At 40.9% G+C, this 26,371-nt stretch overlaps 1 protein-coding gene across 7 annotated transcripts; it reads left to right on the top strand.

Moving 5' to 3' along the window:
* Positions 1 to 172: 172 nt before the first annotated feature.
* ESCO1 (establishment of sister chromatid cohesion N-acetyltransferase 1) lies at positions 173 to 26,319 on the top strand. 7 transcript variants are annotated; one of them, XR_014943413.1, is made up of 14 exons: positions 173 to 241; positions 2,407 to 2,510; positions 2,699 to 2,897; positions 3,463 to 4,819; positions 5,320 to 5,431; positions 6,126 to 6,195; positions 7,209 to 7,323; positions 11,877 to 11,935; positions 14,810 to 14,941; positions 21,522 to 21,644; positions 22,236 to 22,325; positions 23,403 to 23,546; positions 23,818 to 24,005; positions 25,327 to 26,319. XR_014943413.1 is itself a non-coding variant. In XM_015855416.2 (12 exons), exons 3-12 carry the CDS (start codon positions 2,701 to 2,703, stop codon positions 25,472 to 25,474), a joined length of 2,553 nt encoding a protein of 850 aa, XP_015710902.2. In that variant the 5' UTR covers positions 173 to 241; positions 2,407 to 2,510; positions 2,699 to 2,700; the 3' UTR covers positions 25,475 to 26,319. The 7 variants fall into 7 exon arrangements, 3 of the variants coding, with proteins under 3 accessions (XP_015710902.2, XP_085395740.1, XP_085395741.1); XR_014943412.1 differs by lacking the exon at positions 21,522 to 21,644; XR_014943410.1 differs by lacking the exon at positions 11,877 to 11,935.
* The last annotated feature ends 52 nt before the right edge of the window (positions 26,320 to 26,371 follow it).

Raw genomic sequence — 26,371 nt, forward strand, 5'->3', positions numbered from 1 at the left:
AGGGCTGAGAAAGAAAACCCTCCCAACCCCACACGCCGCCATCACTCAACCCCAGCCCCCCTCCCGCCTCAAGGCGCCTCCCTACTACGCAGTCTCCTCCCCTCCCGGCGGCCATGCCCGGATGTGAGCTCTCGTTGCTCCGCCCCGCTCCGCCCCGCGCTCCCCCCGCCCCGCTCCCGCAGCTGGCAGCCCGGTGCGGAGGGCGGCTCAGCGCTGCCGCGCGTCCCTGCCCTGGAGCGAGGTAAGCGGGCGGGGGGACCGGGGGTTGCTGCCACCCGCGGGTACCGGCTGCCGCCTGCCGGTGGCTTCCGTCGGCTCCGTGTGTTTGGCAGCCCTTCGCCGAGCCGTGCCTTCTCCCCGCCTCGGGCCTGTCGGCCCGGCCCTGCCGCCGGCCGCGGAGCCCCGAGATCGTGGCGGGGGCGAACGGGCGGTGCCGGCTGCCGTCGGGCCCGGCGGCGCTTGGCCGTTCCCCTCAGCCCCTGCTGGCTCCGCGGGGATGGCCGCCCGTGGGGCTCCGGCCGGTCCCGCTCGGGCGACGCTGTGGCCGTGGGGCGGCACCGGGCCCGCTCCGAGGCCTTCCCTTGGCCTTTCGGTGGAGTTCCGAGGTCCGTGTGCCAGCCTGGCCCTGTCAGGCAGGTGTCCCCATCCCCTCCCCCCAGCGGCTTGTCGAAACCCGAGGGCTCTTTCTTGCTTCAGGGGTTCTACGGCTCTGTGGGTTCTACGGCGTCGCTGGGCTCTCCTCCACTTCGTGTACCGAAAGCTTTGGTCGTCGCATAGTTTGTTCTCGCGTATCTTCAGCGCCTTCCCTTCTCCTCCTAACCTGGCTTTGTACCAGAGGGACTTCTTCAGGGCAGGAGCTGAAGAGCTGGCAGGTCCTTGCCCAGCTGCCAACGGCATTAGGAGGGAGGGATTGGCTGTTAAGAAGCTCTTTGTGGTAGGAAAATGATTTGTCAGCGTCCTGAAAAACAGTCCCGGCAAGGGAAGGGTCACAGTTTGTGTTTTAGTCTTGAAAGTTTTCCTTGAGTGTGCCCTGTCTTGTGGCCCAGAGTGGCTGGAAAGCACCAGGAAGGTCTGGCTGGCTGCACGGTGTGTGTGTCACTGTGATCTCAAATGCTGGCAGCCAGTGGCGTTCTCTCAACTAAGAGAACGTGGGCCCACAGCCTCTTTTGGCCTTTGTGCCTGGTGTTTTCGTCCTGAGTACAGTTGTAAACTGGCAATACCACATCTCTTGACTGGTAATCTTTGTTCACTATTAGCAAGGCTCTGCTTTCTGCTTCTTAGGGAGAGGCATGGAAATAGAATCACAAAGTGGCTTAGGTTGGAAGGGACCATCAAGCCCCTACCATGGACATGGTTGCCAGCTACTAGATCAGACTGCTGAGGGCCCCATCCAACCTGGATGAGAATCAATACGAGAATACTGCAATATGTGAAGTGCTATTAGAGTTTTTATTTCCCTATATACGTTCTTTAATGCCACTTCAAATGTATGTTGCTGGTCACACGGCTTCTTAAAATCAGAAAGTCAGAAAACATCATTGGTGGCTGTTTGAATTTGAGCATCGTTCATCTTGCATGTTTAGAGTTGGCCTCACAAGGGAGTGGGGAAGTGAAAATGGGGTTAAGGACAATTGTCGGTGTGAAATACTGGAAAGAATATATAGCTCTTTTCTGTTTGGATGTTGAATGGTTATTAAAAGTTGCTTAATGTTTCTTCCAAATTGCTAGGAAAAGCCGTGTGTTTGTCAGTGCTGGAAGGCTGACTGAAATTGTGCTGTAATGAAGTATCTAACCAGTGCTGTATAGCTGGTAATTGTGAAGTTCATGTTTGAGTTTAAAATCTGCCATTTTACATCGGATGAGTTAACGCTTGAAAATTAGTAGAATCCTCTTCTAGAAAATTGTCTGGCTGCCCTCGGCAAAAATTAATGGATAAATGTTGACCTAAAAAGGTGGCAGGGAAGTTCTGAGCACTGTGTTTTCCAGCAGCCTCAATTTTTTAGAGAGGTGATTATACGTTTACTGAACAATTATTGCTTAAAATGGCACCTTTGGATAAGAGAACTTAAAAGCTGCACAAGCCACAGATGTAAAAGAGCCTGGGATGACTTCACCGGGAATCTGTTAGTTTTTAGACTCTAGTGCTTATTAACTGCTGCATCTTTAACATTGTTTCAGGAGGCATCGTCATCTTTAATGCCCAGGGCAAATGTCTCAAAAATGCCACTTCCTAGACTTTCTGTCTCTGAACCGTCGCATAATTGGCATTAGATTGAAAAGTTGTAGACAGTTGCTGATGTCCTTAAAGTTCTGTAGTGGCAGACTCCAACTGAGAGTCTGAGAAGAAACTTAATAATGTGCTGACTTGATCTAAGTGCTATGTGAATGTGTGTGTTTGTTTTCTAGGTGTCATGAAACGTCTTGTTCGCAAGCATATACGTAAGGAATGCTCTTGGCACACCGTGATCAGTTACTTTGGCCTAAACATCAATTGCCTCTTGTAAAAACCTGTAAGTAAAATAAATGTAGTTTGATTTGAAGTTGCTTTGATGATTTGTTCTCTGAACTTAGCTAGCATGGCCTGCCTCTGAAAGGAAAAGTGAATATCAGTTATTTTATTTTGTAAAAGGGGCAAATCTTTGATTCTATTGTAACAGCTGACAAAGATGTTGAAAGCTGAATCAATTGTGTTTTACAGAAATGGCAGCTCAGAAAAGGAAGTCTGCGTTAGTAGAGCCATCTGCTAAACGTCCCAGGCTGGACAAGAACAGCAGACCATCGTCAGCAAAGAAGGAGAAAGAGGTGTCAGATACAAAACATGCCTCAAATAAATCGAACTCCAATCAGTGTGCGGTGCAGGAGAAAACTGTACTCAGAACCTCTGTCAAATCAAACAGGTCAGTGATAAAACAATATGTAGTTAATCTACATTTTCTTCCTAGACTGAATTAGTGCAGAAACAGTATAAAGAGAGAGAATTGGAGTTAAAGGTGGTTAAAATAGTTAAGTATTACTAGTGGGGCAACCCGCTTTAAATCATTTTGATATCTTCTACGTGATCTTTGTCTGGAACCAGTTTAGTGTCTTGAAATCCAGAAAGATTCCTCCAGGAAAGGGTTTTGAAGGGAAAATAAAGCTGATACTTCATTTAAAAGCTACAAGTATCAACAATTAAGATCTGCTACAAATGTTGGAAGGCATTCACGTGGAGTTTGTGGCTCAGTCTTGCAGTACATAAAATGCATTGAGCACTGCACTTAAGAGTAACCGGGTAGAAGTGATGTCTCTTTAGACAGATTCTAGAGAAAGTGATTCTAAAAGCATTAAAGATATATAATTTCTTATTTATAAAGAAGAGGGGAAAAAACAACAAATCAGATGCAGAGGTTAGTAGGAATGTGAAGGTTTTAATGACAAATTGATTTTTCTGGCTGCTGAAAAATAATTATTTGAATATTTCAGTGTCAACACCAATGAATCTGAACTAGGAACACGCATGACTACAAGATCATCGGGATTCAACTCAAATAGTAAAGTAGTACCTGATAAAAAGGTCCAGCAGCAGCCGAAGTCTACAAAAAGTAAAGAGGTGTGCCAGAAAAAACCTGTGCAAGAAATTCCTAAGTCAAAATGCATAACTGCTCCAAGTGAGCCTGGTGCGAGGAGATCACAGAGGCTGCAGCAGCTAACACATGTGGAAGAGCCTGCAAGATCCCTCAGAAGCAGAGAAGTTAAAGAAGAAAAAGCTTTGGATGTGAAACAGAGTAGCCAGGCAAAAAGACCTGCTCATAATGTTGCAGCGAAAGTGCTTAAACCTGCTGGGGAGAAAGCAGAACAGAAAAACACCAAAATAAAGTCAAACAATGCAAAGGAAGATAAAGAGACACAAGTGACCAGCTCTCCAAAAGAGAAGAAGTGTAAGGCAGACAAGAAAAACGATAATTCAAAAAGCCTTCAAGACTTGTCATTATGTCCTCATGATGGCCTTGAGGAAGTTAAGAAAGACCAAAAAGACCCTGTATCTCCAATTCTTAACAGCACAAAGAAAGTGAAGGCAGATTCTCCAAAGCCAAATTCTAAGACGACAACTAAGGAAAAGCAACAAGTGCACCAGAACATAAAAGGCAATGTAAAACCAAACAAGGTTTCACAGCCGTCTGTGAGTGAAACAAAAGTAGCTGATCAACAGGAGGGTGATGTGAAATCCAAAAGGGTGAGCATCCTTGAACTTTGTGAAGAAATTGCAGGTGAAATTGAATCAGATACGGTGGAGGTGAAAAAAGATTCTGCTAATGCTGAATGTAGTAAAATAGAAGAAGAAAAGCATTCTGAAGTACAGCTGCAACAAAGTGAAATGCTTACTCAGAAAGAGCCTGCTCCAAGTACTCAGTGCAAACGTTTTTTCCCTAGCAAAAAAGGAATGCCTGTTAAGTGTACTTTGAATGGTAGAAGTAACTCCTCAAACAAAAACTCTAAATGGACCAAAATTAAATTACTGAAAGCTAATAACATGAAGCAGGCTAACTTAAATTCTGTTAATGCCCCCAAGCTTTCTTTGTTAAAAAATTTCCCGGAAGTTTCAGAGGCAAGTCAAATAGCTACAGAAGCACAACATTCTAAGGCGGAAGGCCAGCTGCCAGTGACAAGACTGTCTGAGAATGAAAGTGCAACTTGTGTGCAGGATAAGTCAGATCCTTTATCGGAAAGAGCCGGAAGCAAAGAAGTGGCGTTAGAAATGAAACAAGTCATGAAAAGTGGTGCGGAAAATGGTTTGTTGCGTAACTTGACAAAACATTTCTCTGAGCCACGACCTGATGAGGTAAGTCATTTTAGTTACAGTGTGTGGTGGGGAGGGTGTTCTGAGTCTGTTTTGTTTTCTGAGAATGCCCTACTCAGAAGGTTTGTTTTAACAATGACTTTATTTTACAGTAACTTACATTTTCAGACGTGCTAAAGGGCTGTTGCTGATGCGTTATTGTAGATGAAATGACAGTAAACTGGAAAATTGATCTGTTCATTCTCCCAATTAAATGTGGGTGGTTAAAAGTTTCCTGCTGCAGCCAAAGGTTGTATGGATTCATCTTGATGCTTCTCGACATCTTAAGCTGTTCTGAAAAGATGTATTAAAAGAAATGGAGTAGGAGGACTGTTCTCTACTTCAGTGTGGACTGCCTAAGCATTTTGTCTACTTAAAGTATGATTGTCGCTGCGTTCAAGACGTTAATGCTGAGTTAACTGGATGGCTTTGATAATGTATTAGAGGCATTAAATACTTGTTTGCTTTTTTAATTTAAATCTAATTGTCTGTGTTCTATTTAGAACTTCAAATTAAGATTGGAATCAAGTCCAGAAAGCTCTCCAGTAAAACATCTTACAGCACCTAAACCATCAAAACAATTAAAAAAAGAACCTGGAGAATGCGATCCACAAGGTAATTGCTTACTAACAACTTTTCTAATTTTTCTGATCAGTTTCCTTCCAGACAGATGTTTTATGGAGCCAAACTTCCAGAACTGGAACTGTTCTCTGAAGGTTTTAATGTATCTTTGCACCTAATACTATAACCGTGTTAATTGCAGCAAATGTGGTTTTATCTGAGGGTTCTGAAGTGAGAAGTAGTATCTGTTTTTCTTCCCAGCTCTACTTCTGGCACTTCTTTGTGCTTTATGTGTAAATGTTTTAATGCTTTAACGTGCCCTGTTTTAGTGTAAGTGAAGTGACAACTTATCCATAAGCAAGCACAAATAACCTTTTACATGTAATAAATTAATAAACCTTTAGTTTTTTTATTGGATTCTTCTTTTGCGTCTCTTTTTGTTAAGTATACTCTATTGGTTACCACTTCCTTTGCACACATATCTGCATTTCTCTTCTAATTTGTTGTGCTTGGTCTAGACCAAATTATGAATTGTGCAATTGCTCTCCCATTTTATTATATATTTAAGTATATGTGGTGAAACACTTGAATACTGCCTCAAAAGTTGCATCTCTTCATTGGTTATGAGCAAATTGCAGCATTATCTTTAACTTAATTAGTTTTAATTAGTGTTTAAAAGAACATGCTGTGTAGTCAGCTACGAAGGAAATTTGAACAACTTTCTAATGAAATGATAATCTTTGTTTAGTTGTAGGTTTGGCTCCCAAGCAGTTGACACACACTTCATCTACAAATCAAACTTCTGAAACTGAGAACAGGTATAGTATTTCATAGGCTATGGAATGACTCTAACCTTTCTTAGAGTTACAACCGTTTTTATTATAAGTCTGTTCTCCTAGCCTCAACTTCCAATTTCAAATGCCTTGCTTCTTATTTTTATTAAATAAAAATAGACTTCTATTTTATCTAGTTATTAAAGGATATTTTTGTACTGTTAAGAAAGTCAAGGAAGTGCTTGTAAGCAACTGTACTATTTTAAAGTAGGGTTCAGCAAAGTCAGGCAAACATTTCTAATAATCACCTGACTTGAGGAGGAGACTAAGAGAAAGTACATTAGTTGGGATTACTATGTGATTTTTGCTTACTGGACTTTTTTGTCTACTTTTGGGAGGATTTCCTAATCCTTAAATTAGGATGGTTTTTGTGTATGTGGTTTTCCCAGCTAAGGGAAAGAGGACTTAATTTGAGATTTTCGTATGATTGCTGTAAAACTACAGTTCAGTGCCCTTTTTCCTCCTTCTCCTCTCCCTCCTTCCCATCTCCCCTGACTACAGCATTAAGTCTGAATTGTGTTTGAGAGATTTATGTTATCTGTTTTATGTAGCTCTCTGGAATTTGTGGCAGTATTTACAGGGTTTGCTTCAGCAGCCTGACACATGATACCTGTAACAAGTAATCTAAACCTCGTGTGGGAAATGAATAGCATTAGGCACCATCCTTCATGCTCTGAAAATGTCTCCGTTCTGTTAATAGATGTGAATAATCTATCCTACCTGATGAGAAATTCCACTTTTTTTTTTTTTTTTTTTTTTTTTTAATTCTAAGAAAAAACACCTTGTAATTGGTTTAGACACAAACTGTATTTTTAGTTAGTCCTCTTATTTCCCCTCTTTTCTATCTGGTTTGCAAGCTAAGGTGTATAGAGCTATGTTCTGGAGATTGAAACTTACATTCGCATCCTTATAAGGCTTAGTTATACTAATCACAATGGTTTTAAGTGTCTTTCCAGACAGCAGTTCCTTTTTAGCATGAAATATATTTGTAATTCTAGGGTTCCATTGACAAATCCTGCATTAACGTCAAAGTGCAGTAACTTGCTGCCATCTGAGGAGCATATTCAGAAGCTAAAAGAAGCAGGAAAAGATGGTGAAAAGCAGCTGATCATAGTAAGTAACGCCCCTTTAGTAAGGTTTATACTTCCTCAAACAAATTCCTTTTGAATTAACAGTGCTGTGTTTTTAAGAGCAAGAGTAAAAATCCTCACTTGTAAGTACTGCAATTGTAAATGATTTATTAGAATTGAACCCTTGCTAAATGGTCGTCTGGTGTTTTTAGAGGAAGTGGTAGCTGAGTGACTTACATTTAAAACTGATTCTTGTTAGAAAAAATCTGCTGCTTTGAGAAGACTGACTGCTCGGTATAAATTCATTTGCTATAGGAATAATGAATGTGCATTTGCTTATGTGCAAAAACTAAGTTTCCTTATATTTCAGATGCATTGGGGGTTTGCAAGTGGTAGATGTGTGTGAAATCAATATGAATGGTTTTATTCCTGCATCATTCAAGTACGCAAGGTTCTGAGACAAACTCTTTGTATTGGAACAAATGTATTTTATTTTTTTTATGTAAACACACTGATTTTCACCATAGTATATTACGGAAGCATTGGGAAATCAAAATCTGGGAAGCTGCTGAGGGAAGGGAAGCCAGAGCGTTTGGAAGGAGTCTGTGGGATGCTTCTCAATGAGATTACCCCTCTCATATGGCATTGATGTTATGGCTAAATTGCAGTATTTTTCATATAATGTATAGATTATACATAGGAAGGTATTAACCAAAATAGAACCAGCTGAACCCTGAATGCTTTGATATTTCAAAAGCAGAACTTCTGAGAAGTGATTTGATAAGTATATCCTTCATTTGCCTAAGTGACACCCATCTAGATGCTTGAATGCCTAGTCACAGAATGGTAAACAGCGTAAAATAGTATATTATGAACAGTAACTAACATTTACTTAAGTAGTTTGGCTATTACCTATTTAAAAATCATTTTACCAACAAAGTTAATGAGAGTCATTAAATAGCTATATAGAAAGAACTGTAGAGTATTCCTCGTCGCTGCAGTGTATCTTACATATTTTTTAGTTATGCAGTTAATAGAGTGTGACTGAGTTACTTAGGACCTTTGACAAGAAGAAATAACTTGCTGCTTAGCTACTGCAGGGAGTAATTTTTTCACCAGATATTCAAGTAAAAGTTGTAAGCTATTTAACTCAGCAAAGTTTTAGATTATAAAGAATGATCACCTCTGAAGAGCAGTAGGAGAAATGACAGAGACCTAGTTCTTGTTTTCTGTAAGTATTTCTGGAAAGTGCCCATTTAAAAACAAAATATGCTGCTTACTTGCAAACAGCAGCTTCAGGCCATCTAATATGTTTTGGTTTTATCACTTCATACGAGCCTAATTCACTTCAATTTTACTGTGTTTGGAGTTGAATTTTTTTTTTAATTCTCTTGAAAGAGCGTTTTGATAATGCCTGTAGTTTGCTTTACCATGAAAGCGCTGGGAACGTAGCATTCTGATACTCTTTTAGCACTATCAAAACATACTGAGGGTCTCAAATATTTGTTATGCCACCCTGTAAAATTGACGTTAGTTACTGTGGAGACAAGACAAAGTTATGTCAGCGATAGTTTGTGCTAGCACCTGCTGGGGGTGAAAGAATTACTGAATGGGCCTCTGAAGCACAGGCTTAGTTCATACAAATACTCAAAAGAATGGAATTAAAGACATCTAATAAACTACAGTTTTTTTTGAAGGTAATAGTTCTGTTTTGCAAATCCATGGTGAATTTCTTAAGTGTTCATCCTGAATGGCTGAAGAGCTCTAAGAGATCTGGGGGGAATTGGTTCTATGAATTGTTTTTTGTTGTTCTTATGGGGATGGTTTCAAAGGTGCTTATGGACTTCTTCAGCAGCCCTCTAAGAATAGTGAAGCAGTCCCATTCTTTCATCTGAGCAAACATGAGAAGTCCTGCTTTTATTCAGAGCAGGGAACGTTTAACTCACAGTTTCTTACACCTTATAGTAAGTAAATGCCTGAGAGCTGCCTTTTAACTACCTTGAGGTTCAGAATTTGAGATGTTAAAAATATCATCTGTGTATTCTAAATGTTTGGGAAGGTGGTATGATGAAGCTAGTCATTGTCTTCTACAACGTGCCTTATTTTTCGTACTCAGTCCTTAGGGATGTATATTATCTTCCTTCTTCTCCCAAATTAATTTTCTCTCTCTCTCTCTCTCTGTATGTATATATATATATACACGTATATATATTAGTATAGAATTCTTAACAAGCTTTAAGGCTCTTTAATTGCAAGAAGTAAAATGACTTCCATCTGAAGAAGCAATATTTACTAGCTGTACTTGCAACATTCTTTTTCTAAGTGTACATCATCTAGTCATCTGAGCAGCTTTCAAACATGACATTATCATTGTTGTATAAAGGCAGAGCTAAGATAGGATGAGCTGTTTCCGTGTTCCTCAGATTTGCATTGTCTTACACATCCTAAAAAGCAGGGATCTTCCAAGTGATTTTAAGCTGAAAAGGGAATCTAATGTTGCAGCTCTTTGTAAAACAAGCAGTGATGGAAAACAATGCTATTCACGTGATATGTAGTGAGGTAGGTTCTGATCTAGGAACCTCTGTTCTTCTACAGGAGGGTCAGATTGAGCCCCAAAATATGTTATGTTCCAACTCTCCAACTTAGTATTTAGAGAAGTAGTGTGTTTTGAATATCTGTGAGCTGTACCGTACAGGTAGAGTGAAGTTCTAAACTGGAACTTCTACAGAATGGTGCACTTTTTTCTTTTATTTGAATATGAAATCATCTGTTCTTTCAGTTTCAGAAGTTAAAGGAAATGTAAATGTGCAAAGCAGGTGTTGTCAGCTTGCATGAGATCTTGCTTTGCATCCAAGACGAGGAAAGTCATCTGTAGTCGTCTTGTAAGATTCTGATTTCCTGCCACATCTAGAACAAAATTTTGACCGTAAAAGTATGAAATGATAATGCTACAAAAGAACGTTCTGAGTGGTATCCCTGTACCTCACAGCTTTTCTTCCATTTTATGCCACTAAGGACACACGTTCCTCTGCAAATAAAGCTAATCTGTTGAAAATTGTGCTCGCTAGTATTAGGGAGTAACGTGTACAGTGATTAAACAGTGAAAACATATAATCAAAATGATAATAGTATAGCATTGTAGAGCTGCTTCTTCCATTCTAATGATCTGAGAGATGTCTGGATAGGAACAAGTCTGAAGATGTGTAGGTGATTTTGAGTGTCAGTAAATGCATGGATCAGGATTGCTTCATGAAAGGTGCTTTGGTTCCAATGCTTTCTATGGAAGTGGTGTGTACCTTAATTCACTTAATGCATTTGGTTGTCACACTTGAAATATTCCTTGTATTTTGTTTGAACTTGGACATAATTTTCAGTTTGACTGAAATAGATGTTGTTGTTGAAGTTGAAACCACAATCCTTGATGGAAATGAGAAAAATAAGTGTAGAATTGATTTCTCATGAGTTTGAAGAAACTTGTAAAACAGGCATTTAAACAGCAGATTTCTTCCTTAAACTGGAACAGTCCAGTTGTCAATTTTTCTGAAGAAATGGAGAATGTTTTTGGGTCAATATTGTGTTGTTCTCATTAGTTACATGCTGTCTATGTCCTGCAGTCTGAGTGAGAACAAGGCAGTGGTTACTGTGTGAATGTGTGAGAGGGGACTGAGTAGAGATAAGAGCAGTGACTCTCCCTTACTTCTCATTTATATCTTACCCTTTGGGACAGCTCTGCCCCTCATGGGACTGTAGTGGTCACTGTCTCATTGTTATTCCTTCTCATTTCTGCTCCAGCAGCAAAGCCCAGCCTCCTCGAGCAGATTCAGGTGTTCAGCATCCTTTGTCCTGAGAGTTTTGAAGAGTGTTCCCTGAGGTAGCTGTGACCTGGAACAGCACTGGAACAGGCTGCCCAGGGAGGTGGTGGAGTCTCCTTCTCTGGAGATATTCAAGACCCGCCTGGACGCCTACCTGTGTGACGTGGTGTAGGGAGCCTGCTTTGGCAGGGGGGTTGGACTCGATGATCTCTAGAGGTCCCTTCCAACCTCTACAATTCTGTGATTCTGTGACCTGATTTGGGAAGTCAAGCACAAAGGCTGCTGCCATCAGGGCACTCTGAGATATACTTGAGTTGCGTTTTCACATGGGTTGAGAATGGATTGTGCAGAGCTGGTTTTTAACTTTGTATTTATTATTGTAAATGCCATACACAGCAGTTCCATTTCCAAGTGAAACTTGTTTCTGAGTTGGGTCGTGTCTTCTGATCCTCCCATCCAAGTGGATCCACCCATCAGCTTCTGTCTTGAATGCATCTTTTGTTGAAATGGCGTTCTTTGATGTTTTCATTTGCTGTGGGGAGCCCAAAAATCTTTGTGTTGTTGCTTCCTGTTCTTCTCTGCTGTATTTCCTTTCCAGCCTGTTTTATGGCTGGGTTATATTCTTTGCTCCATGAGAAGACGAGGGGAAAAAATAGCCTTGCTCTAACACACACTAGGTAATAAAGAAAGAGGTGACCTGATCTGTGCCTGAAGAGAGAGGGAAGAATAAAAAAGGCCCCTTTTCATCTCCTACAGAGGCACCAAATGCCTTTTTTGCTTGCAGGGCTCCCTATTCCACACATGGAGGATCAGCAGACATGCATCTTCTCAAGGAAGATATTGGTAAGACTTTTCTTTCTGTCTAACACAGATTTAAGAAATCCTTCTGGAGAATGAGACAACATTGCTGCAACGTTCAATTACAGTTAGCCTAGAAAACCGGTGCCTCTCACATATCCTTTACTTTCATTAATGAGGATTAGCTGATATATCGGGAATGCTTAACTGCCATCTACACCTGCAGAATCTCATTTGGAAGTAGAAGTATCCCTGCTCTTTATTGTTACTGTTTGGAAAATCATAATTTATATAGAACAACTTATTTTTCTTCCTGCAACCAGAAATTTTCTTAAATGCTGTTCTGATATGAAGCCTCTCTTTGAGCTCTGACACATTTTTCTAGCTCTGGCAAGTCACAGAATCAGAATTGCAGGGGTTGGAAGGGACATCAAGAGATCATCAAGTCCAGCCCCCCTTCTAAAGCAGGTTCCCCACAATAGCCGTCAGTTTATTGTCCAGTTTCTAGAATCCAGTGTTGGCTGACAAGACTGAAGCCCATCAATTTGAAGTTAATGCAAGATAAACCTAAATAAATAAATACTGTAATTAGATTGCGAAAGCATGTTGGTTTTTGTTTGTTGGGTTTTTTGTTTGTCTGTTTTTAATTCCCCACATCCAAGTTATTAAGGGTTTCATTTACTCTCCAGCATGATGCGTAATGCTGATTTGTTTGTTTGTCTTCCTATTAGGGAGTACTGGTGACCTTGAATGCAGTGTTGTTTGGGAGCACTTCTTATCTCTTGCTGCATGCCCTCTCCCCTTTTACTTTTGCAATGGCATAAGGTTAAAAATAGCCAGATTCTCTAGATGTTTCCTTTAAGTGCAAAATGGATTCTTCATAACTCCTAACTTCATTTTCCATGTCCTAGTTTTGTACTATATGGATCTACAAAGCTTTTTTCTTTTCCTCCCTTGGAGCGTTATGTCTTGCAGTGTGCATCTGAAACCCTCTTTCAGTTACAAAAAAGGCTATCGCCATCATTACCCTCAGAACACTGCTAAGTATTTGTTAAATAAATAACAGTAAAAATAGGAAAATAGAGCCAGCATTTGTGGAGGCTACGGAGTTCAGAAGATTGCTGTAGGTGCTATACTGTGTTTTTCTGATGTTCACATAGCAGATTTATAGCACTAACCTGTTTGTGTGTCACACACTGATGCAACTGTGTGCGTATCAAAGTGATACCAGCAGCATCTAAGGGAGACAAACTATCAAATGTGGCAATGCTGCCAAACCAGTATGTATATTTACATATATTGTATGGTGGTGCAAGCTAAGGAGCTTGGCAGCTTTGAGGATTTTCTAGTCCCTCGTTGTTGATGGCATCCTACGTAGTTATTTTATTATTTGCTTGGTTTTGGCTTCAGATAGGTGTTTTGGCTTCAATACCTTCAATTCCTCAGCAAATTGAACAGAAATTGTTTCATTGCAGTACTGATATTTGAGGGGTTACTTTAGGTAACAGATTTTCTAATCTACTTTTTTTCTTAAGTGTACTTCAGAGACCAGCATAGACTCCCTCTTCACTCGCTGTACCCAAGACATGGGGAGTATGTTCTCCATCCTCATCTAGCAATTAGATTTGGCTCAGTTGGTTCATTTTAAGATAATCACTGTGCGTCCTTCCTGCTGATCTGCCTTTTCCTTCATAGATAAGCCCTTGAGCGTTTTTTGGTGTCTGGATGGGGACTTTCTTTAGTATATGTTGCGTCCTTATGGGAAGTCTGCAGGTAGAATGAAATGTATTGAATTCACTTTTTACACCTGCAGAAACTTCATCTTGTCCTGACTTTGTGAATCTAACCTCAGGATGCATCTCTTTCCTTCATCAAAGTAGTGTATTTCTGTTTGTCTGTATATGATATAAATGCATGAACTGGCACACGATGTCAGACTCACCTTCTCTCTTCTGGCTGACTTCCTCACATGTGCTCTTCAAGAGAAGTTCAGTTCTGGGTCTGTGTGACCAAAGCAGTTGTACCTGTAATCTCTTCTTGGAAAGAAACTGATACCTATGTGTCAGATTTCTCTAGTGACTGCTGGAAATAAGTTGCTCTCACTTGGAGAACTGGGCTGGCATGCAGCTCTTAGGCTGGCTTCAGAGTATCTTTCAAGATGGAAGGAGTGAGAAATATCTGATCAACGCTTTTGCATTGTAACATGCTCTTCTCTGTGAAGTAGACCTTTTGACTGTGAATGTATTAGAAGCTATTAGAAAAACAAATATGGGTGATATATTTTCTGACAAATTGAGTACTTTCAATCTGTGCACAAACATCAATTTCTTTACAGAATATCATATGTACCAGAGCATACAATTACTTTGTAACATGTTGCACCTGGATGAATAAATCCCAAAGCAATCCGTACTGAGTGGTGCCCTTAATTAGAAAACGCTTGGTTGTAGATTTGGAAGGTCAAGAAGCACAAGGGGTTACAAGTAAAGCTGTATGATCTTCCATTCGTATTATAGCTACAGAACTGTAGTGCATGCTGAATAGTGTGGGTCTGAATGTGGTTTAGTATGTGTGAAGAAATGATCATATTTACTGCAAGTAGGGTAACAAAGGAAGTTGAGTTTTTTAAATAGAAAAAGAAGTCCATTGTTCATAACATAGGAAGGATGAAACCTAATTTTAATAGTGATAGTGTTTTAATGATAGGTAGTGCATGTCCTTTTAAGGCTGCGTGGGTTTTCAAAAGATGAAATTCTAATTATTTACTATTTCTTGTGTTTCGCTCAATTTTAGCCTTTGTATTGGGTGTGTATAGAAGATCCTTTATACTGTTATGAAGGCATTTCCGATGAATTGAAAGCTCTGTTATATTTTCTGTGCTTGGAATTGACTTGACCTTTCTTTCTTTTTCTTCGATAGGATGCAGGACAGAAGAGATTTGGTGCTATTTCTTGTAATATTTGTGGAATGCTTTATACTGCATCAAATCCAGAGGATGAAACCCAACACCTACTCTTTCATAACCAGTTCATAAGTGCTGTAAAATATGTGGTAAGAAAATATTATCTTTTACTTGCTGTGTACTATTTAAAATTCATACTGCGCTGTCATGTTTGAATAGATTAATATCACAACAGGCTGTGAATCCACTGTTGGAAATGAATGGTTTCAAAAGCCATAGAAGACAGGCTGTATGCCACTTATGAAGGCATTCACTAGAATAGTGATGTTGCATTGCCATTATATTCTTTCTTTTGCAGTTCCTTACTTGTGGGAGGTGGGGATGTGGTGGTGATAGGAAGACAAAGTAATGTCACTGTTTTGAGAGTGCTTAATACAGGTTTCTGCTTGCAGTGGTTGGATTAATTGTCAGGAACAGATCTAACTATTTTTGTAATTGTGTAATGTTAGGTGACTTCTAAATTGCTTTTTCTTAATTACATTACTGCCTCACAGTCCAGTTGATAGAACATCACAGTGTTTTGAAACCTTACCAAATTTATAGTGCAATAGTAATTAAGTTTAAATTCCAGCTGTTATTCAGTAGGTCTGTTCTGTTTGCTATAGCTAAATATCTCTCATATTCAAACTGGGATACAAAAATTTTGTGCAATTTTTCTGCCGCTGTAAAATCAGCTATTTCTCAGTAGCTGATATTACAAGACCCATAGGAAATATCTGTTCACATGTCTGAAATCCAGAACAGAATCCCCAGAGTCTGTTTTTCTTTATCACACATGTTACCTTCAGTACTCTACACTCGAGTAGATAAGACCTCCAGGATAACTGAACTGAGGCCACCAATTCATTTCATGTACGTACCAAATGGCAGGATGGGCTGCTTTTAAATCTCAAGCTCAATTATTCCATGATTCATAAACACAAAAATATACCTTCATAGGTAGTGTTTGAAGCTGCCTGGTAGATGGTTGTGGCACTTGTTCTGCTCTTGGTTAGTTTTTGCTGAATAATGGAGACATCTTGAAAGATTTCTTCTGCTATGGGGCACTACCTTGTAGGATGAGAAATGTTTTCTCATTTTACTCCTATTTGCCTTCCCTCCCATGTTCCCAAGTATTTTAAGATTTATTGTAAGTGTTAGCAGAGATGTAAAGATAAGTCACTAGAAAGCGTTAGTTCTTTCGAGCAGAAGCTGGCATATGAGTTCAGTAGTTGTTTAAAGCTGCTAGGTTCACACAGAGATAGGAAGCTGCACTGAAGTTTGGAATCAGATATTTCAGAGATTGAAAGAGCTGAAATTTCTTACTTGTATATAAGAAGTGAAAGAGCAGACTGCCTTACAGCAGTTGTAAATAACTGAAGTTAGGGAAGGTTTAAGTCAAATTAAAGGCATACTTACTCTTCTTTCTGCTGCTGGGCACCTTGTTACAGCTTCACACAGTTTGTATTTAAGCAAATGGTTTGCATTGTCAGTTCAGCAAGTGAACATTTGTATTTCTGAAATGTTAGGACTTAGTTAAATTTCACGACAGATGACTACAGAGTGATGATGTAGCTGGGTATTCTGTAACAGAAACTGTGTAGGGTAAGACGCGAAGGAAGGTCTCTCTGAGTCTTTAAATTCCCCTCTGGCGTTTTTTCCTCGTGAAAATGTGACTGACTCAGTTTTCTGCCTTGCTGAGTAGATACATCTCTAGCGCTAATCATTTGACTATAGTTGGTGGTTTGTTGATTGTAGAGAGGTAATGTTCATGACAGAAACGCCTTCACCTCCTCTTAGAAAATAATTAGAATTGTAGATAAGCCTTCTTGCCAGTGAATTAGTACACTAAGTCTCTCCTTACTAATTCTTTGTTGCCCAGATACCAGAAGAATGCTTGCTTGTTATCCTGCTTTCGCTGGGAGGTTTCTAGTGGGGATTTCTGAAAGGATGGTTTGGAGGACATATGCTTGGTTTCTAAAGACTTACATGTAGTTATTGTATTGAACCTGTAACTACATTCCTTTCCCTGACTGAAGTGATGGTGCCGTCAGGCAATTAGAATGTTTCAGAGGAGATCTTAGTTCAACCCAGGTTGACCTTGGATGTTACTGCATTAGCACTCCAAATGTGGGCTTTATGTTGTTAACACGTGTGGTGCTATTGTTGATTGGGAGGCTGTTTTAAAATATTTTAGGAGCATCTTTTTGTTATTAGCATTCTTCATCTCATATGATGCAGTCCCAATCTGACTTGAGATGACTTTTCCAGTACCTGAAGGGGGCCTATACGTAAGCTGGGGAGAGACTTTGTGTAAAGGAAGGTAGAAACAGGATAAGGGGAAATGGCTTTGAACTGGAAGAGGGTAGATTTAGACTACGTGTTAGGAAGAAATTCTTTACTGTGGGGGTGGTGAGACAGTGGAACAGGTTGCCTAGAGAGGTTGTGGATGCCCTGTCCCTGGAAGCATTCAAGGCCAGGCTGGATGGGGCTGTGAGCAGCCTGGTCTGGAGGGAGGTGTTAAAACAAGATTATCTTGAAGGCCTCAAAACATTCTATAATTCTCAGCCTTTCTCCCTACTGAGTTTCTCTTGTTATGTGCTTGGTATTTCTGTTGATGATTCATCTCACAGAATCACAAGAAGACTGTATGTATATGATGGTAGAGCTTCTGTTACTGTGAGCTGTGAAAATTGGCATTGTTGTTAGTGGCTTGCCCACCTTCATGCAGCTGCTTTGTGGGTTATTTTTGCCTTTTTTTTAAGTACCAAGTAGCCAGAAGATAGTCTGCATATAAACAATAAGTTATTTACTGTCTTCAACAGAACATAATTTTTTTTTAAAAAAGATTATTTTCTTACCTCTAGTAAGTTCCATGATGTCCTCAAGAGGTAGGACAGCCTGGCAAGGAGGTGACATGAGCTCATTGTGTCACTGATGGCTAATAGAGACAGCAAGGAAGTTGCAGGCCTTATGTGGAAAGAGAAAATTTGGCAAGCCTAATGGTATTTTCAAGATTAGGGAACAGAAGATTAGCAAGGAATGATATGGGTTTCCTGAAGGGTGATATTTGCTGTTAAACAGAAAGGTGCAAACTGAAAAAGCAAGACGGTAAGGTGGCCAGGGACAGCACTGAACAGGAGCAGTGTAAGAGGTGTGCTGCTATAGAGCAAGGCAGGAATCCGTCTCGCTATCCTTCTGGTTTCAGACATCTGAAAATCTCTGCAGAAATACGCCATTCTAACATGTGCTTGCATTGAGCGATTACATAGCAGTTGTTAACTTCAGTGGATGTTAACAGGATGGATATTTCAGTTTCAGTTTTGAAAAAGCAGACATTTAGCTGTCTCTGTGACACCACATATATCAATTCCGTACTTCAGCACAGATATTTTTTTTTGAGAGAGAGACATTATTTTTAATGAGGTTTTTATGTTGTGAAGATAAATGTTGAAGTTAGGAAATGCCTGTGGATTTGGCTGCATGCTGTGAATGCAGCTGATGCAGTGTTTGTGTTTCTAGCTCATTGTCTCAGTTAAGAGCTCAAGAAAGCAGAAGGAGCTGTTGTTTGGGCTGATGTTAAATCTGCCTAAGTTTTAAGCAGGTATTCTACTGAACAGCAACCAAGTTTGTCTCTGAGGTTCTTAGGATTTTCAGATCATAACAACCAACTTCCTGGAACCTGAGGTTAACAGGCTGTCAGGCTTGAAGATGATGATCAGCTTCATGTCATTTTCTCTAGATTCCCTCGAAATGTAATATCACAAATTACATTCTTACCATTAGCAGTCTCCTGTGATAACCTGTAATAGTTTGTGAACTGTGTTAGAACAGCAGCATCCAGTGATCTTCATGCATTCTGTAGTCAAAACTCCCTTCTCTGTGTTACAGTTGAAGGAGAATTAGAGTTAAGTTCTCGACTAGGAGAGTGGTTAGGCCCTGGAACAGGCTGCCCAGGGAGGTTGTGGATGCCCCGTCCTTGGAGGTGTTCAAGGCCAGGTTGGACGGGGCCCTGGGCAACCTGATCTAGTAAATGTGTATGTTTGGTGGCCCTGCCAGGCAGGGGGTTGGAACTACATGATCCTTGAGGTCCCTTCCAACCCGGGTCATTCTGTGATTCTGTGAGAGGCTGAGTATCTCTGACTTGAAGAAAGAAGCAGAAAGTAGAATGCACTGGGCCTATTTCTCTGCTGCGAAGTATTGTAATGTTTCATACTAAAGGGAAAATGCCACCAGTGCTTTTCTATGTGAAGATATCTAGAATTACACAGTATTAACCACATCTCCCTCTCTAACTCAGTCGTTTTGGGGGAAGAAAAATACAGCACCACTTTTGATCGATATGTGTTCATTTGGGTAAGAGGGTGTACAGTCAAGTCAGCACTGACAGACATGGAAAAATACCAGGTTTACTGTCATACTTAAGAACTTGTAAAACACGAGGAAATGCACAGGAAGCAGTCTTACTGTGTTTGCCAGTGTATGTTTTTAAAAGCAAATCTGTGTCAGATAGTATCAAACTCTGAGCAGATCTGTGTGTAGAACTGAGCACGGAACACTTGGGCCACAGGGCTTTGGGAGCCATCTTTCCACCTGTGTTGTACCTTGTCACACACATATCCAGTGAGGGCAGTGTGCTGCAGTGTAGCTGTACTTACTGTCCGTATCACTTTGTCCTGATGGACTAGCAGCTGTGTTGTCCTTTTTTCTGGTCTCTGTCTTGTGTACTTTTATTGCTGTCATACTCGAATAAACAAGCACAAGCAATCTTCAGCCTTGTTTGAATTGGATGGGAAAGTTATTGAATAGCTTGAAACGTCATGAAGTATCAGGTGGTTTTTCAGGGCACGTTTTCAAAGCATTGTGAGTCCCTGTGGGGTAAATAGATGTGACATAGAAGGGAAGAGGGCATTGCAACTGTTAGTATGCGCTAGTGGGGCTCTTTGCAGCACTCATCTGCCTAGCTTTGGTGATGAAGTTATATGTGCCACGCTACAGCTACTCATATAGTTCGTCTGCTGTTAAGAAAGGTTCCTAGTGTCAGGGAGGAGTGGCATAATCACACTCTTCTACCCCAGGCCTTTGCAAAACATGTATCCTGGTGAGAACAAGAGCTTCCCTTTTCATTCAGTTCATCGCAAGCAATGTACAGGAGTGCCAGGGCGTCTTGTTCTGCAGTAAGTCTTAATGCCCTGAAGTAATGTCAGTTAAAAGGGAAGGGAAAAGCATTTTCTGACGTTGTAGTACAATACTGTAAAATACACAGCAGGCACTAAGCTTTTGTTTCTTACTGTGGTAATACATTGCTGCCCTGTGCCTGCATTACAGTCCAGTGTTAGTGACAAATCTTTCTGTTAGTCATTTGTATATGAAGAACAGTTTCTTCCTTCCTAAGGCTGAGAACTACAGGTGCTGAGGAAGGAGATGCGTGAAATGTTAGTTTGTGTGAAATGCATGGAGCTGCTTCAGGAACACAGGGCTTTAAGTGTCTTCTCTAATGTAAACCAGGTGAACTAGAAATCATAGATGAGCTCAGTGTTTGGAGAAAGGTTTTGAACAACTCCATCTAAAAGATACATTTCAGCTTCAATTCCAAACTACTTGAATTTAGAATGTCCCCTTCCTATGGATGCGGTTAGTTCCTATATAGTACCAATCACTTAAGAACATAAATAGGTGAACAGTAATGAGCTCTGAGTATTAGAGAGCAATTTTATCTTTACAATTATTGTATTTTGACTGAATTAGATTTAGACTTCTGCTTTACAGGCTGTTGCTTAAACATACAACAGCAGAGTGGCGATAGCAGACAATGTTTCTGAACAGATTTCATTTTGCTGGAGATCCTGGCTATTAGGTTGACAGAATGCCTGAGCTTTAAACATCGAGAGCATTTTTCTGCATGAGGCCTGCAACATATTTTGGGTGCTGTATGGGGCTATTTAGCTGCTAAATGATGCTCAGAGGTGGTTTAATGTAGGTAATCAGTAGCTTTCCTTGTCTGAGGTTGGAGAATAATAAGCCTTGCCCTAACTTTTTGTCCCCCTTTTCCAGCATTCTCAAAGTGCACATCACAGTCCTACAAATGACTCTTGGTTACCTGAATCATGTTTAGACCACAATAAATACAAATCCAAATGGTTGTGTTGATACCCAGTGCAAGCAGTGCAGAGCAGGAAGGCAGGCAGGATCTAAATGGTGTCTGTGTTGCTGCTGTTGCCTTGCTGGGGGCAAGACTTATACCTCATTAGCTGCAGGACTGCTGGCAAGCAGGGGAGTTGCTCAAGTTATTCTCTTCACATCATGTTTGGGGCAAGGGGCTGAAACCAGCACGATGCATCTGAAGTGCAGATCAAGTGTTACAACACCAAAGTTTGTCTTTTTTTTTTTTTGGTGGTAGTGTACATGGCATTAATTCGGTGCCAAATCGCATTGCTTGGTCTTTAGCTGAATGTTATTTTGTGGGAAGTTATGGATTGCAATGAGAATTACTCCATCGATATTGTTTCTTCCAAGGCTTTTTCATTTGCAGTTGCTTTGTGTAAGACTTGTCGATCAGCCTTTCTAGTGGCTGAAGTTACTTCTGCATTCAGTGTTTTAGGTCCCGTCAAAGCAACTTGATTTCTGATATCTACCAGTCCCATCTTACTAGATTTAAGTGGCTTTTTTGTTTTGTTTTTTTCCATGCAGGTACTGCTCATTATTCACCACCAGTGTGGATCTGAAGAAGAGTTAATTACCTCTATTTTTTTGAGTATGTTTATACTTCAGATACACACAACGTAGCCTCCTTCCCCATTAGATTCTTAGAAGGTAGTTATAAAAATTTTTTTATAGTATCCTTCTTGTGGCTTTATTAGTTATGATCAATAACAAAATAAATTATTCCTTACATTTTGGGCAACTGCATGCCAATCAGTTCACTTAGAACCTCCTGGAGGTCTTTCGCATGCCAAAACTTTACAACTGAGTGTGTATTTGTGGAGGTAACTATGTTAAAAAGAAATCTCTCAATGAACCGGTAGGGTTTTTTCCATTGGCTGGACTCGAAAATAAGTATGACGTAGGTGTGGAGATCAGTTGTGTGAGCAGAGTGTGCTGCTTCCATTTAAAAGTTCCGTGTGCGCTGCAGTCCTTGGGGGAAAAAGTCTAGCTGGGAAATGAGACGTTTCCATAAATCCTTTCTAGTTGTAGTAAGGCTGTTGTATTCTACCATAAATAAGATCCTGTTATATCTCTTGTGCTCGTTTTAAGACGCTAGCTGAAGTTTCCTTCGCTAGCACAGCAAGCTGCTAAATAGTTGGAAGTCTCTGCCTAAGTTCAGTGTCTAGAGCAATGATATGCAATTGCTGTTTGTAAAAGTACACCTTGTATCTGGTTTAGATAAATGTTTGTTTTATTTAGGGATGGAAAAAGGAGAGAATTTTGGCTGAGTATCCTGATGGGAGGATAATAATGGTTCTTCCTGATGACCCGAAGTATGCACTTAAAAAGGTACGGTGAAAAGGACTGGACTTGTGTATCTTACTTTGTTTGATTATTGTGGTATGAGTGATGGGGGTGTAGCGTTAGTTAACTTAGCTGGCAGCGGTTGAGGTTGGACTCAAAGCTGCCGTGGCTCTGCAGCCTCCTCCGCAAAGAGGTCCAAGATCTCGCTCCTGCATCGTGACTCTCACAGGGAGGTGGGGCTGGGCTGGAGGGGAGGCAAGGCTGTAACGTATCTGCTGAATGCCTGCCAAGATATTTTGTGTAATAAAAGTGTTCTGCTGTGTTTAAACAAACTGAAACATGCCGATGGTATTTCACAGCATGAGAGCCTTCACCATTCTCTAGATGATTATTGGCTAAAAACAGACATAGTGGCCTCAAAGTCATCTCTTCCATTCCTGTGTCCAAAGCAGGGTTAGCTCTGGTTATGCTGCATCCAATAACTTTATAACACTTTTATCACTGTGGGCTTTTTGTTTCTTTGGGCTTTTTTGTATAACTCCCCAAGACTTTGTTGCAGTACTTCAGTGTCCATAAGGTGGGATTTTTTCCCTCCGTATCCAATAGGATCTCTGTCCTGCCATTTAAGCTCATGAGTGCATGATGTTCTTCCAGAGCAAACAAGTGGTACATAATTTTCATTAGAATGCCACTAGCTTTATACGCTCGTAGCACCATTACATCCAGTGCTGTGCATAACTGCAGTGTGCATTAAGGCAGCTGGTGCCTTTTAATGCACCACTGAGGGAGGCCACCTCGTTTCTGTGGTTTGGCATAGACCTCATCCGCTGAGTAAAGTATCAGAGTCCACTGCATTCTGTTAGCTCCTAATAACTGGGGCCTGGTCTTATTGAAAGCTGATGTAGAGCCATCTACTCTTCCTATTTCAGCTGAGCATTATACAAGAAACAGTTACGTGGGCTCGTGTTGTACGTGCCTTAGAATAATCCTTACTTCTGGAGTAGCTTTCAGTGTTCTGCATGCTTTAACATGCTTCCGTATAGCTTTTTTTATGAATATTTGTAAGGATGTGTATTATATATGCATATATATCTTACGTAGCATTTAAACTGATTTTGACAGGTTGAAGAAATTAGAGAAATGGTAGACAATGACTTGGGATTTCAGCAAGCCCCGCTCATGTGTTACTCGAGAACGAAAACTCTTCTTTTTATTTCTAATGACAAAAAAGTTATTGGCTGTTTAATTGCAGAACACATCCAGTGGGTAAGTGATGGAGTGGAGAAAGGCGGTATGTAAGAGCTGGTGCTTGGTAGCTGTGATCCTGGTGTTCTGCAGCTACAGAATTACCTTTGAACCCAGAACTGGCCATTGAGCCTATATGGGGAGAGGGGTGGGGAAGTTTCTCGGTGTTAAATCGCTCTGAAATGTAGCCATTCATTTTTGTATAGTTGACTCTGAGCTGAGGCACACGAGAATTACTTTATTTGGTAATGATGCTGTTATGAAGTAACACATGTTTTGATGTCACCTGTAGGGCTACAGAGTGATAGAAGAGAAGGTTCCAGAAATTAGTTCAGAAAATGAAAAAGTCATATTTGAAAGGCAGAAGGCGTGGTGCTGCTCAACCTCCCCAGAGCCCGCTATCTGTGGGATCAGTCGAATATGGGTGTTCAGCATGATGCGGCGGAAGAAGATTGCTTCTCGGATGATAGAGTGTCTCAGGTAATAATAAAGATGTTCCCTTGGTAATATGGCTTTTCTAGGACTTAATCCAAGACACCCTTGTGTTACTTTGTGCTTCAAGCTCGGGTTTTTAAGTTTCCTGTGGTATTTGGGAATATAGAGGTGAGTGTGGTTGACAGTTCCAGTATAGTGTGGGGTGCAGGAACTAACGTCAGCATTCTGCAGTATCTTGTGTTTGAAAGCGGTTTTTATCTAAGAGCTGTGATAAGCTGGCCTAGTGCCCTGCAGGTGAGCTTGGGTAAATTCCTCTCAGGTAATTATGAGTGAAGGAAATCAGACTGTCCTTGAGCTGAGTGCTTGGGGTTCCAAGCATTAAGGACTGTGATGCTGTGTTGGCCTAAGGCACAATCCTTACAGGTAGGAAGGGGGAAATGAGAGGGTAAGAAGCGCACACGGCTGTTTGATGGCACCCAGTCAGTGGTTACAGCTGTACTTCAGCCACATGTTTCAGTTTCTGATTCATTTTTTTAAAGCTTTGCTCAGCTTCACCAAATGTTCTGAGGGGTTTTCAGTTTCCACGGGGCTTTAGTAGGTACTGAGGAGCAGCTTCAACTGCATACTAAGTGCTGGATACGTAAAAGGACTCAAATATTCGGACCGCTGTTTAAACAAATGTTAAAAACGCTGCATCTCACTTTTTGCTGCGTCCTGGTGCTCGCTTGGCCTCCCACTGGCTTGTTTTCCTCAAGTTCTCATGTAGCCATCCAGAGAAGTACAGAGTTATCCTTGACCACTTCCTTGTTTATTCAAGCAAGATCAGAACTCATAGAATATCTTCATAAGGAAGCAAATGAATTGAATCTTCCTTTTCATATAATCACTACTGAGTGCATATTGCTTAGGAGGTGTGTTAAGGCTATGTTTTTAGGTGTTCCAAATTAATTCAAGCTGTGCTCCCATCAGAAACATCAAACAGGTTTTATTTCAGACTGGCACTTGAAATCCCATTGAGCCCCTCAGTGAGGAGCCTGCCTTACAGGTCGCTGTTGTTTCCCTTCCTGGTGGTTGTCCTTTGAATAGCCGGAAAGATTTCAGAGCAGACACCAAAACTGAACTCAGTGCAACTCAGAAGAGATTGCACCATAGAAAATATTCTTCTAGAAGGGGAAAACCTTCCCAGAATGAGGGCTTCTTTTTGCTGTTTGATAAGAGGAGTCAGATAGCTCATAGAGAATGAGGCTTCTTCCTTTGGAACATCCCACCTCTTAATTGACGATCTTGGCCTGATAGTGTAAATAAATAAACTTACCTTATTCTCTGAGGGTAAATCACTTTTTCTTTCTACCTCTCTTTGAAACAGGAGCAACTTCATCTATGGCTCGTATTTAAGTAAAGAAGAAATAGCGTTCTCAGACCCCACTCCCGATGGCAAACTCTTTGCGACTCAGTACTGCGGCACTGGGCAGTTCCTGGTGTACAACTTCCTCAATGGGCAGCAGCAGGTTTAGCTGCCCCTGAAGGAACCCCGTTTGTGCTGGGAGACCTCTGCCAGAACGGATGGATGGGCACGGACCTTATGCAGAAGCCAGGGCCATTTTTCTTACCGTGAACTCAGGACTGGTAACAACCAAACGGTTGTACTATTTTATTAAAACTGTAAACAATGCAGTAATAGGCTGACTTTTGGGTTGGTTTGTTTTGCTTTTGTTTTTGTTTTTTTTTTAAAGAAAAGATATTTTATTAACTTTTACAGAAGTATGATTGTATTTTATCTAGTTAGTCATGTTTACATGCAGCAGAAAATTGTTCATAGTGGACTGTAAACTAATGCAAAGACTATAGTCTCACTGATGAGTACAAGCTGAAGTTCCTAATGTGGTGATATACCAGTGCTGGGTGGAGCTGGGAACCCATCTCCCCACGCCAGGTGAGGCAGCTGAAGGCTGCCAGCATGGCAGAGCCCCCAGCCCTGCTCTGTAGCATCAGGGCCAGGAGCACCTGCACAGCTGTGCTGGGCAGAGACCCCTGTGGCTGCTGGTGGGTGGTGGGTGCACCTTTCTGCTACTGCTGGGCAGCCTGGCACCAAACCACACCCAATGGCCTTTTTGGCCCAGGTCAGTCATAGAGTAAAAGGGGCAGTGTGGATGGCAGGGCCCAGTGTCCAGTACTGTACTGAGTATATGCCTTTGTTAGCGGACTTCACTTTGCTACTTGTCACTCCTTCATAAAGCTCTCCTCTTTTAAAGGGTTTGTATGTTGAAAAACTGCTGTGGCCTTTCTTGACCTGTACATAATGTAGATAGATGGAAAAATAAAATTCTTGATAGCTTTTTCTAAAGTTACTCTGCATTAATACAGAGTGTGAATGAATCCTTTGTGTATTTATCCTTCTGTATGTGAAACAG

Source organism: Coturnix japonica, chromosome 2, assembly GCF_054131305.1.
Source record: "Coturnix japonica strain WE chromosome 2, WE-NBRP24, whole genome shotgun sequence".
Lineage (NCBI taxonomy): Eukaryota > Metazoa > Chordata > Aves > Galliformes > Phasianidae > Coturnix > Coturnix japonica.